Below are 13,427 nucleotides of genomic sequence, written 5' to 3'. Positions count from 1 at the left end.
CGATTTCAAGCAAGCCGTGAGTTTTTCAGCATCTTCAGGTTTTCCTTGTAATATATTCAGATGAATGTTCTCCCATAACTTTATCTATGTCAGTAAAATAAAAATGGGCAAAGAAACATGTATTGCAAAGGAGCAGAATTTCTGGGAAGTCATTGATTTGTTTTCACCTGCCTAAGGCAAATCTCTTTACCAGCTCCGAAGAGGTTTACCTCACCTGTTCTGAGAAGGCTCTATTACTCAAGATTGAGTGTTCTCTGAAGTGATCGATTTGCTGTGCTTAACTGTCCTTTTCAAAAGTTTTCATGATGTCAAACATGAATCTGCCTTGTTGTAAATCAAGTGTATTAATCCTTGTCCTATCCTATAGACAAAAAATATTACCTGTCCTTGTTGTATATTTCAGGGGTGTTATTGAACTTCCTGTCAGACTTTCATGAACTGAAGAGAGTTTTTTCAATCTTGACTCAATTCATATTTTCTAGCCCTCTGATCACACTCTATAGCTTTGTAATATTTTAAAGTCTTTGCTATAATTTTACCACCTTCAGGATGATGTTTGGTCTTGTAGCATTACCAGAAAGCTACTTCTCTTTAGTGGTTTAGTTGTGGCTCTTCCGTAAGTACTGATCAATAGGAAGTACTTGAGTATTTTAAGTTCTTTTCTACTTTCTTGAATCTGTGAGAGAAATATGCACAGAAAACACAGAAATAAAACTTATCTACATAGAAATGAAGTCATGATTTAGAACCAAATTTCTTTGTACAGCTACCCTTTAGTAATTGTAGAATTTAAATATTTGAAGCAGGATCTGTGCCTGTAGAAAGGCCTGCTGTTTCCCCCACTAAGCCAGCAATGGTATTTCTTGATGGAGCATTCCGTAACTTTCATTTTGACAACCTTAGTGGCCTGAAAATATGACACTTTCAGTTTGTTTCTTCCCACATTCTTCTCCCACTCAATTTTGGTAAAATACTAATTTTAGGGAGAAAATAGATTTTTAACAGTATGTGGCAATTTTACCATCGTATTTTCATGCCTGGTAATTTCTGGCATTGTCATATAGAAATCTATGCATTTCAAACCTTCTAAGACAAGACTACTGTGCAGTTCAGCAAGACTCCTATGAGAAATATTTTGAATTGCCGCAGACGTAAACTGATGTTTACCTCAACAGGTGATAATACCTTTTTCCAAGTGTTGCCTCAAGCTTTATTTAACAGCGGTTAAAGCAGCCTTACGATTATATGATCTGGCCTACAAAACTTTACTCTTTCAACACTATTGAATTATCTAATTAGACAATTTGATTCAGCTGCATGGTTTTATCTACAAATTCTTCGACAACTCCTCAGTTTCACAGATCCACAGAAAACAGAGATGTCTGTGAAACAATAATGCTCAGTATATGCTGATTAGTATATATGCTGATTGCTGATTCAGTATATATGATTAGACTAATGTGAGCTTGTTGCCATAGAATCACTAGGACAGTTAAAATGGGTATTTATTGCCCTAAAGTGGTAATGTCTTTGTGTTCCTCCAGGAGACAGAGGGGGAATAAAGCATATTTTCCAAAGCTGTAAGGAGACTTGGCTGGAGGACAGTAATGTGGGTGTTGCAGCAACTTACAGGTTTCAAAATTTTACTTCTATCCTGCATTAAGGCTCTTTCTCAAGGTCTTTTCTAATTTGAATCATATCACAGTTTATGCTATGAAGTTTTCTTTCTCTTTCCTCCAAATTCTTTAAAAATCACCAACTTTTTCCTCTAGAAAATTGCTGCATTACTTGATACCCTTCCATAAGTATTTTGTTCAGAGAAATACTTCAAAGTGCTGAACTTCATAGAGAGGCGGTATATTCAGAGTATCTATACAACAATTTTACTTAAACTTCAAAACTTTGGTTTAAAAGTATCATGACTGACAACACTTTTGATTATGTCTTTTTGTACAGTCTGCATCTGTTGCTTTATGGGGAGGTATATTATTTCTGTGTAATGTTTTTCAGCTAGGTATGGCTATGACTTAGTAGGATGTTCTTTTGAAGCAAAATCAGCCCATGCCTGGTCTACAAAGCCAGCTGGTAAGATGTGGATTTCACTGTCAATCTGAGCAAATGCAAATGGAATGGAGTGTGTTTTCAATTAGTAAGCGTCGTGTCAAATTGATTCCCAAGCACCTTCTAACACCGTTTTAACTGCTCAGTCTGTACCTTTGTGACAGGAATTCTGTAACCTTTTTTTCTTTAATTCACCGTGATTAGTGACTTCAAAATACTCAGCTTGGGTAACTAGATAAGAAAGGACCATCAACATCTTTTTACTTAACGGTGAAGTGGTAAGTGAAGAATCAGTCGTCACAGATGAAGGACTACCTGTCATGTGCCGGGACAGAAGCACAGAATCTCAGAAACGGCAAGGGAAGAGAATCCCAGATCAGCTACTCTTTGCACCTGCGAATACGTGACACACCTATGTCATTCAGACTTGCCTCAGCCTCGATGTACGGAAACGATAACTACTTTTTGTGGTGTGTCCCACCCGGCGCCTGGGGGTCGGTGGGGCGGCCGGGGCTGCACGGCCCCCGCGGGCCGGGCCGCGGTGCACGGCGGCGGCGGGACGCGCGGTGGCGCCTGCGGAGCGCTCAGCGCGGGGCACTGCGGCGGGATCCGGTGCACCGGCAGCGCTGCGGAAACCCGCAACCGGGGGTGGGGGCAGAAAAACGAAAAGCAGCCCCCACCGCGGAGCTGTTAAGGGGAAAACAAGGCGTTTTAGGGTCGCTCATCCGCCGTCTCCCAGAATTCTCGCACCATCCCCGTCTATCACCCGATGGCGAGCTCCCGCCCTGGCGGGCATGCCAGGTGCCTCTCGGCACGGTGCCTCCGTCCGCCCGGTGGGGCACACAGTCCGCACAGGCGGCAGCGCGCTGCCCATCCCGCGGGCTGCGTGTACGCCTGTATGAGTGTGTCTGTGTACATGTACATGTACGTGCGAGGCTGAAAGCTCAAGTGCAGGCTGCCTATTGGTATCTGCTCTTCGGCACCCTCCCTTTTCCCCGCTCCCCCCTCCTCCTTCCCTCCCTTGTCTTTTTCTTTTTTTTTTTTTTTTTTTCCATTTTTATTTCAGGCTCATTTTGTGGAGTTTCTGCCCCTCTCTGCGTCAGCCCCACGTCACTTTGCCGGCAGCTCCCCGTCTTGGGCTGGAGCAGGAGCCGGAGCTGCTTTATTATCAGCTGGAGGGAGGGAGGAGGAGACGGTGCATAAAGGGGCGAGCGCGGAGCTCTGAGCCCCGCCACCGCCGCTCGCTGCGCCTCCCTCGCCGCCCGCTCGCCGTCCCTCCGGCGGGCAGCGGCCGCCCGAACCCTCGCAGACAGCAGCGCAGCCTCCGCCACCTGCCCCCGCCGCCCCGCGCATTTTGCAGCATCATCGGCAGCAGCCGCGGGGGCAGGCGGTGCCGCTGTCCGCCCGCGGGGCTAGGGGCAGGTGCCGCGCCGCGCCGGAGGCCCCGCTCGCCCCTGTCGCCTCGGCGCCCGGCTCCGGCCCCCGCCGCCCCGCGCAGCGCCCGGGGCGGTCAGAGCTGCGGGGCGCCCGTGGCTGCGGCTGCGGAGCGCCCATGTGAGCCCCGGTCGCGGGTTGCCCGCCCGCGGCGCGGAAGGCTGCGCACCCTCCGGCCGTGCGCCCCGGCAGCGGCGGCGGAGGCGGCGGGAGCAGGAGGAGGCCGTCGGGGCAGTGCTGGAGTGAGCATGGTGTCCTGGCGGCGGAGGCCGGGGCCCGGCCTGGCGCGGCTGTGGGGCTTGTGCTGCCTGGTGCTGGGCTGCTGGCCGAGCGCGCTGGGCTGCCCCGCGTCCTGTGGGTGCAGCTCCTGGCGGATCTGGTGCACGGGATCGTCGCCGGGCATCGCCTCCTTCCCCGTGCCGCAGAGGAGCGCCGAGGGCGACAATGTTACCGAGATGTGAGTGCGGCCCGAGGCCGGGCGCGGGGGCGACGGGCCGGAGCAGGCGGGGGAAGCTGCGGGCGGGGGCGGCGGGGAACTGACCCACGCCAGAGGCTTTTGCTCCGCGGGCAGATGCGGTGGCTGGAAGCCTAAAAGCCCCGTGTGATTTTACTTGGACGCGGCTTGCCAGAGCTGCCGCTGCCAGCCCGTTCAGATGATGAATCCTAATGGTTCGCGATGCAGGTCGCGGGGACCGGGGCGGGGGGTCGGCGCCGGCTGCAGCGGGCCCACGGGGCAGCGGGAGTGGGACGGGGCTGGGGCTTCGTCTCCGATCGTTGCCCCGGCTGCTGCCGCGGGTTGCGCACCGCTCAGCCCGCAGCTCTGCGGCGGCAGCAGGTATGAAACGGAGGGTTTTTCCTATTTATTTTTTCCTTTCCTTTTTTTTTTTTTTTTTTTTTTTTTACTTTCGTTCCGTCACCTTATCGCTGCGAACCGAGAGTATTGGTGGGTGGCTTGCCCTTCACCCCAGATTTGTCGTGTTTTATATTAAAAAAAAAAAGAAAAAAGAAAAAGTAAAGGAAGAGATGCGCCAGAAAGTGACGGCAAACTGTCTTTCATACTAACCATAGGAATGCGAACCTGCTCTGACCTTCTCAGTGGAGGTGGCTGGAAGGAAAAAATACAAAACCTTCAGAGGAATGAACATAGTGCTGCTTGTCAGCAACTGGGAGGGAATTAGAGAACCCTAATTAAGCGTGAGGAATAAAGTTTTTTTCCTCTCGTTCCCATGTGGTGCTTCCATCCTCCTTGGCCTCGAAGACAGTATTTGGTGAGGGAGTTCTGTAGCTTTTTGTGTTAAATCCGGCACAGTTTCACAGTTCAGAGCACCATGGCATTCATGTCCATTGCCTGAGAAAACCTCTTGCAGAGCAAAACATTTTGGATACTGGATGTGTAGATGATAGATCACGGGAAAAACCTTCTCAAGCTGTTATGTTTGTATTTCCCTACCCGATTTTGAATTGCTTTCTGCGACATTTAATGTAAAAGATACCAGCATATTTGCCCCAAATCTATGCAGATTTCTCACTATTTGTATTCTCCATCCTTCTTCTGTTTTTCGGTGTCTTTTAGAAGAAATAAAAAAGTATTGTGAAATACGGTGTGAGTTTAGATTAAATTCTAGCCTTTGGGCTACATTCCTGCAGTTCGTTGAAGTCAATTTGCTGCATTTCTCTGCATTTGCTCGGGTGAAAAGCTGGAGGCATTCATTTCTACTGCTCACGTATGGCCTACCTTTGGGAGATTGTTTAAGACCTGTGATAAAGAAATGGTCTTTCTGAGTTATACCTGGTATTGATTCAGATGTTTATGAGATTGCTTAAACAGCAAAAAAAAAATTACTTTGAGCTATGCATCTGTGATCATTTTCGTAGGCTTTGGTATCCTTTTTATCCAGTGCATTCTGTTTAGAAGTAACAGGGCAATTTTCATTTCATATTTAGTCTCTGGTTTGAAAGGCCAGAACAGAAAACACATACTGTAAATATGTTTTCTTCCATGATGAGCTTGAAACATGTCTAGTCATTTTACATTGATACTTTTGGCTTTATTTTTTCTGGATTTTTTTAAAGCATCATTTTCTTTACAGTTCTTTTTGGTTTTTACTGTATCATTCTGTGACATTGCACATTGTTTTGTTTGGTGATCTAAAAATAATTTTGAGTCATGGATTTCTCAGGAGATGCTGTTGCACGTATTTAAGATGGTATTTTCATGTGTGCTTTTAACATAAAACACAGGGACACTTTAATTAGTTTACAGACAAATTAAAAATTGAACTGCAGTAGCTGTCATATTATTTCATTATGTGAGCTCAGTAAACACTAAATAATACAGAAGCAGTTCTAATACAGTAGGTACAGATTGTCAAACTGTTTATAACACCACAGATCTTGCTTAATTCTAGCTCAGAAACAGGTTTAAGAGACTGGAGTGTTGCATTTCACTTAGCTTCAGTGTAGCTTCAGGCCTGGTTCTTCTTTTATGTGCTCTGCAGATGTGTTCTGTTGGTCTCTGGTGGAATTACTTTTGGTATAAATAACATGTAAAAAGTATAAGACAATTAATTTGAAGAACTTATTCACGTGTATTTCATGAGTATCTGTTGAAATCAATCCTTCCCGTGTTGGTTATATCGTGGTCTTGACAGGAGTGCAGTCCTAGGCAAAACACCCAGAGTCACCCATGGCATGGGACCTGAGTTCAGTTCTTTACCCCAGCCACAGGCACTGGGAGTGCTGGGATAACTGCATGGTCAGGGTGTGTATGTGAAACCCATGATGGTGCAGAGGATTGGCTGTGGGCCAGGTGGATGGCCCTGAGCAGACAGGATGTGAGTGGGCAACCAGGGTTTTCCACTTGGCTTTAAGAGATGGAAGAAGAGAGGATGGTGCAGCAGCAGTAACAGAGATGAGGTACCATGTATCTGGCAGCTTCTACCACCTAACACTCAGGTGCTTCACTGTTTTGGTTCACAGGTGGATTGTGCTTTAGAGTTTATTAGCAATCTCATCCCAATCTAGCCATTTCTTGATTCCTGCTCAGATCCAGCATCCAAATCTATAGAGAGGGTGCTTCTGCATCAGCCCTGTGAAGGCCAGTGGCTGAAACTTGGTGTGGGAGGGCATAAGAGTATTTATGCCTGGTGCTTTCTTAGTCATCTCTCTCACTCTTTCCCTTCCTGGCTGTTTTTGCATAATGTTCTACTACAGTAAATGAGACAGGTTTTAGATTTGCCCAGTTGGTTAAGATGATGGTGTGGGCTGGTCTTCATCTGGAAAACAAGTACTGGTGCTTATCATAACAGACTGTCCTTGTAATAATTGTTTGGTCACTTTGGTATTATTGCAGACAAAGTGAACTCCAGAGTGAGATTCTGCATTAGGTACCAATGTATCAATGACTGATACCATAGGATAAATGGTATCAGTCACTGATACATTAAAAACCAAGGACCAAGAGTGATAAAAGCAAAATTACTTTATCAGTTTTGTAAAATCCATGCATTGTGGACACAATGGCAAATAAGTAGGCCTTGTCGAGGTCACTTATGCAAAAATATTAATAGGATAGTAAATGAGAAATTTTTACAGTGGTCAGGACTTCTTGTAAAAAGACTAGTATAATATTTTCTCATTAAGGAAAATGGGTTGCTGTTGTATCTCAGTGTACATGACTCTTCAAATGGGTTTGATGTAAAAGTGACATCTTGCAGTGCAAATATATTCCTGGCCTAGCTTCACAGTTCTGCCAGCAAGTCATTATTATGTTTACTTATGATTATTCAGGTGAATGAGGTTTGAAATTAATTGGTGTTTTTCAGGAAGAACTGCTTGCCAACAAAATAGTAGGTGACTTTTAAGCTCTTGCCTATTAAAAGAGAGGTGATTGTGTATTGCGTACATTTCAAAACCACAAAATAAATTTCTAATGCAGTTATATAAAGCATTCTGGAATTGTTAATAAGTAAGACAGGATAAGTAATTTATAGAGTAAATTATTTAACAAGTCATGTGAGCTTGTGCTAAAAAAAAGAACATGTTTAAATTAATTGAAGCTCAGAGCTGTTGGTATTATGAGTCTTTTTTATTCTAGATTTTGAGATTGTTGTAGATTTAATGTCATATAAAACTGTCTACAAGACTCCTCAGCCTCTAGCCCCTTCCTTCTCAAAGCAACTTCTGGCTGTGCATCATTGCATGACTTGGCTGGATTGAGAAGTTATTTCTGGTGACTTGGAATTGTATAATAAAACATGAGACACCAGACTACAAATTATTGAAGGTGTTTTGGGCAGTGGTGACGTAATAGCTTCATTTAGGAATTTGGCCTTTTTCTTTCTTTTTTTTTAACTTCCTTTTAAGATCTGGGTAATTGGTTAACGTGAGTTAAAAGTAAGCACTGTGAAAATCAGTTTTGTAATTTCTAGGCTCTAAAAACATTCCAGGACCACAAAGCACTGAATTTTGTATATGTTCTTTTTTTTTTTGCTCCCAGAGAACATTTTGTATGTCTTGTTCTAGACATTGCTCTTCTGGTTTGTGAGGACTGATGGGGCTCCTGAGGGTTTCCATTGAAGCTGTCTCAATCAGGCAGAGACAAAACAGCTCATGAGGCTGGAAGAGAGCATCATCCTTCAGAAGGCAGTCAGTGTTGGGCAGGGTGGCAAGAACACTATCTCTCCCTCAATATCTTTGGTCACTCAAGAGTTTTGAAAAAGGTTTGGGATGTATATACTGAAATGAAAGATTTGGTTTTGAACACATTGTTTTCAAGAAACTTCCATTTTTTTCCATACTAATGAGAAAATAGGGCTTGGCAGTGCAGCCTGTGATATCTTTAGGATGGCATTTTCCAGATTTCTCAGGTTCTATTTTTTCTCAATTATTTTTATGCTGACAAGTGTAACAGAGAAAGTAGCTTAGCAATATTCTGGATCCCTAATCACTGTAGAGCAAAAAAAATTTACATAACTGAACATGGGCCTGATTTCTCCATTTTGGTTTTCATTTTTAGGTAAAGAGGGATCCCCTATCTTCCCCCCCCCTTTTTATTTTTTTGGATTGCAGTTCTTTCTCCCATGTTTGTCATCTGTCTCTACACAAATGTCTAAGAGTATGGCCCTTTAGGTGGTCACCCAGATATGCTTGCCCGAGCAGTTAGCAGGTAATGTAGCAAAGAATTTCAAAACTGCTTCAGTGTGTTGTTGATGTCAGATTTAAATTTAGCTTGTTACCTCTGAAAAACTGCTCTTTAAAAACTGCCCTTTTGAAAGCAAAGCAGATTGTATAAATTCGCTAATTTACATGCATTTCAAATGGAGAGATAAATCCGTAGAGGTTTGAAACCTTCTACTGCTTGGATTGTGAATATTCTTTTTTACAGGATGCTGTTATGTTTGTGAAGATATATTCATGCAGATGTATGTAGTACATCATTGCTGTTAAATTATATATGATCATATATAATTGGGATGCATCTTAATTCCTGGTGGATTGTGAATCTATATTTTCAGAAACTGCATAAGGCAAACCAAACTACTGCCTGTCCTGAAATGCACATATGGAGCTGCTGTGTTTTTACATAGCTACTAGCAATCGTAATATTACAGTATTACACGATCACAGAATGGGTCGGGTTGAAAGGGACTACTGGTGGGATCATCTGGTTCAACCTCCTTGCTCAAGAAGGATCTACTAGAGCACGTGGCACAGCATTGTATCCAGATGGTTCTTGAATATCTCCAGTGAGGGAGGCTCTACAACCTCTCCAGGCAATCTGTTCCAATGCCTGGTCACCTGCACAGTAAAGAAGTTCTTCCTCATGTTCAAGTGGAACTTGCTATGCATCAGTTTCTGCCCACTACCTTTGTCCTATTGCTCAGCACCACCAAGGAGAGCCTGGTTCTGTCCTGTTGACATTGTTCTTTCAGGTACTTCCATACATTGACAAGATCCCTCTGAGTGATCTCTTCTCAAGGCTGAACAGGCCCAGCTTCTTCCACCTTTCCATGTATAGGATGCTCCAGTCCCTTAATCATCTTCATAGCCCTCTACTTGTCTCTTGCAGGAGGTCCAGGTCACTCTTGTCCTGAGGAGCTCGGAACAGCGCTCCAGATGTGCCTCACCAGGGCTGAGTTGAAGGACAGGATGACCCCCCTCACCCTGCTGGCAATGGTCTTCCTAATGCACCCCAGGACACCACTGGCCTTCTCAGCCACTAGGATGCACTGCTGGCTCATGGACAACTTCTTGTCCACCAGGACCCCCAGGTCCTTCTCTACGGAGCTGCTTTCCAGCAGATCCACCCCCAGCTTGTGCTGCTGCTTGGGGTTATTCCTTCCCAGTGTAGGACCCTGCTTTTGCCTTTGTTGAATTTCAGACAGTTCTTCTCTGCCCATCTCTCCATCCTGTCAAGGCTGCACTCTGGGGTGTTGGCCACTGCTCCCAGCTTTGTGTCATCGTGACCTGCTGAGAAGGCCTCTGTCTCTTTGTCTTAGTCACTTCTGAACAAATTAAACAATGCTGGGCTCAGTGTCCCCCCTTTGGGGGACACCACTTGTGATGAGCCTCCAGCTAAACCTTGTGCCACTGATTGCAGCTCTTTGGGATCTGCCATTCAGCCAGTTCTCAATCCAGCTCACGGTCCACTCATTTATTTTGCTCTTCCTAGACTTGCCTATGAGGACATCATGTAAGACAGGATCTAAAGCCCTGCTGGAGTCAAGGTAGACAATAGCCCTCATCCATCCAGGTAGTTGTCCCATCATGGAAGGCAATCAGGTTGGTTAAGCATGATTCCCCTTTGCTGAATCCATGATAACTAATTCTGATCACCTTCCTGGCATCCATGTGGATAAAGATGGCCTCCAGAATGAGGCACTTCCCAAGGATCAAGGTGGAGCTGGCTGGCCAGTTGTTCTCTGTGTCCTCCTTCTTGCCCATTTGGAAGACTGGGTGAGTCCTCAGAGTCCTCAGACACTTCTCCTGACTGCCATGACTGTTCCAAGACAACTGCAAGGAGCCCCGCTGTGGTGTCTGCCAGCTTCTCCTCAGCTTCTTGTGAATGCGTCCCATCAGGACAGCATCTTTTTATTTGTTCCAAGTGTCCTGTTGCTGCTTTCACTTCCTGTGTATCACCTGCCTGTGCTACACTTTAGACAGGAGTTTTTTGCTCATCCATGCAGCTGTCTTGCCCTCTTTGCCTCATTTCTTACTCATCAGGATATGCTGGTCTTGAGCCTGGAGGAGATGAATATTTATTGATCAGTTCTCTTGGACCCCTATTCTCTGCAGGGCCTGTTCCCATGGGATTCTTCCAAGAAGATCCTTGAAGAGACTAAAGTTATCTCTCCTGAAATCCAGGATTTCAATCTCACTTGGGGCCCTGCTTCCTTCTTTCAAGGTGCTGTACTCCACAATCATCTCATGATCACATTGCACAATTGTAGTGGACTTACTGGAAAGGAGCCACACCATAGAAATTCAGCATTTATTTTTTTTATTACTTTCTTGTGAGAAAATTACCTGCATTTGTGTTGATCACGGACAGAGGCTATAGCTGAAACTTAAATATTTTTAATACCAGTTCAGCGATATATGTTTCTGTGTTGTGTTTTCATTGTTAGGATAAATTCTTGGAGATCAGGCTTCGGGTCAGTATTCTTTTTTTCCTAGACAAGGTCTGAAGAAATAAGATTTTTTTTTTCTGCAGAAGTAAGATGAAATGGAAGGAAGCAGGCCAAAGGTGTCCAAGGTATTTTCAGAGGCACTTTGAGAGATTGTATTCTTTGAGTGGTGTAACTTGAACTTTGCTTTGCTAAAGCAAACTAGTCCTGATCTTGCAAGGTAGTTAGATGCTTTTTATTTCAGGGGGAAGCTGAGGCTGAAATTCTGGCCTATGTAAAGTCAGTGACAAAAATGAATGGAGTTAGTGTTTCACCAGCATAGTTTAGAGTATGTATGTGAAGGATGAAAGGAACCTTGATTCAGGCATTTTCCTGACTTTTTTAAGTTTGGAAGAGATGGGGCTTGTTGCTCAATTACTTGATGTGGTTTTGACTTGCAGGTTTTTTTGCCTTTCATGTGTTTTTGTTCTATGTGAATATTAAATATGTTGAAGTAAGTGGAACCTAAGATTGAGTATTTCAGGCGGGAGCCTTTTACAACATTTTAGATAATTTTGCTTTGGAATGAACCTCCTCATGCAAAAAAAAGTTGCAGCTCCTGCTATGTATTCGTAGAGGATCATTGTATACAGTTGTCTGATGTAAAAATGAAAGGCAATGAATTCATCAAAGTCAATCTTTTGCTAAAACAAACAATGAAATGGTAACACTTCTGAGTTTCTTATGAAAGGATCTGTCCACAGAGCAGTAGTTGAGGCTGGGAAAGTTACCTATTTTTCCTCTTGGTTTGACAAGTGAGCCAAAAGAAATCTTCCAGTTTTAGATGTAAATGAAATTAGTTTTACCTTTTTAATTTCCTAACCATGCCTGTAAAACGAAGTAAGGCTGTGTTCAGCAGGTATCTTGTGGAGCACGGCTACCCCACATTGTGCAACAAGATTCATGTGAAGAGTGCATAGGGTGTGACTTCCCATTATTTTGCAACAACCGTCTGGTTTTCTGAATGCCAGACAGCACGGCAAGCATATGCGGATAAATCATGTGCACATACTGGGCATGTCAGACTTACTGGGCACGGACTGGAAGACCTTACCACAGCATGTGCTCTGGGTGTCATGCGCTGGACCTACTAATCACGTCTGGTACTGTCTCAGGCCTCAGCATTTAAAATCTGGCAACTCCCTATTAACTGTGTAGTTAGGGCACTTAACTGGCTACTCTCCACAGTGGAGAATGTGCTTCTTCCAGGAGGTGATTCAGGAGGCTAATTTAGATTCCTACTGCAAATTACCCCGTACAGCATTACCCCCTTCCATCCCCACTGACTATTAAAAGAACCCTGGGGTGAGGGACAAAAGCAAGACCTTCCTTTTTAGCAAGTGGGGTCATAGTGTGGGGTAAACTGATTTTGTGGCCCTAGTTGAATCATTTTCAACATGCATGTGAAGAGCTGCTCTGCTAGAAGCAGAGCATAGGTCTGAACCAAGGTCTGAACCATATGAGCATCTTAACATCTTAACTGCTGGTCCTGTATGGTGTACAGATGTGGGCTTGCCTTGGTTCTTCCTGTCTGAGTTGCCTTCTTTGACACAGAGCATTCAAATGTGCTTTTGGGTCAGGGAGGAGGACAGTCTGTTTAGCTAAGAAGCTGTGATGCTTATTTGTGTAGTGAGACAGCTGAGTCCTGCTCCTGCTTCACTGAGTGTTAAATTATAGCCCAAATGAGAACAGAACAAACAGGTAAGGTGGAGATTGCCCTCTTTCAGGAGGCTTCTAAAATATGGTATCTTCGGAGAGGCTGGAATCATATTTCCTTAGGGAGACTAAGAAATTGAATCTGGTGCCCCAGATGCCACTAGAGCGTTATTTACAGCATTTCCTCCAAATGTGTGGTCTTCAACCTCATAAAAAGATGGGGGTTTTTTTCCCCCTCTTCCTCACTCACTAGGTGGATGAATAGTCTACTGCCTATTCATCTCTTCCTCTCCAGTATTGCCTCTTCTAATTTTTAGAAACAGGTTTTGGAACATATTATGCATACAGTGGTCTTCACCTGGTAAACTTATATACTGTACCTTCCAGCTGGGAGGGTTGACTCTGTGGGTCTAACTATGTAACGTGCATAAGCATATGTTTTAAGAGTTTAAGTTTAAAATGGTAGTAAGTAAACATCTTTCTAAGACTCTGTTATGCACATATTACAGAGTCAAAGAATATGCTGAGTTGGAAGGCACCCTCAAGGATTGCTGCTGAGTCCAGCTCCTGGCCCTGAACAGAGCACCACCCCAAGAGTCACACCATGTG

The 13,427-nt window shown here is 44.4% G+C and overlaps 1 protein-coding gene across 7 annotated transcripts in view; it reads left to right on the top strand.

The window, feature by feature from the left end:
- Nucleotides 1-3,171: 3,171 nt before the first annotated feature.
- NTRK2 (neurotrophic receptor tyrosine kinase 2) overlaps nt 3,172-13,427 on the top strand; it is a 195,924-nt gene continuing 185,668 nt past the window's right edge. For 3 of the 7 annotated variants that reach the window (XM_038125705.1, XM_038125704.1, XM_038125703.1), the window contains exon 1: nt 3,175-3,952. In XM_038125705.1, the coding sequence (XP_037981633.1) occupies nt 3,744-3,952 (209 nt within the window). In that variant the 5' untranslated portion in view covers nt 3,175-3,743. Of the gene's footprint in view, nt 3,953-13,427 lie in introns of all 7 variants that reach the window. The other 4 variants (XM_038125699.1, XM_038125706.1, XM_038125701.1 and 1 more) reach the window with 2 other exon arrangements.

The sequence above is a fragment of the Motacilla alba genome, chromosome Z (genome assembly GCF_015832195.1).
Source record: "Motacilla alba alba isolate MOTALB_02 chromosome Z, Motacilla_alba_V1.0_pri, whole genome shotgun sequence".
Classification (NCBI taxonomy): domain Eukaryota; kingdom Metazoa; phylum Chordata; class Aves; order Passeriformes; family Motacillidae; genus Motacilla; species Motacilla alba.
The sequence above is the reverse complement of the archived record's forward strand: the minus strand, read 5'-3'. Positions and strand labels throughout refer to the sequence as shown.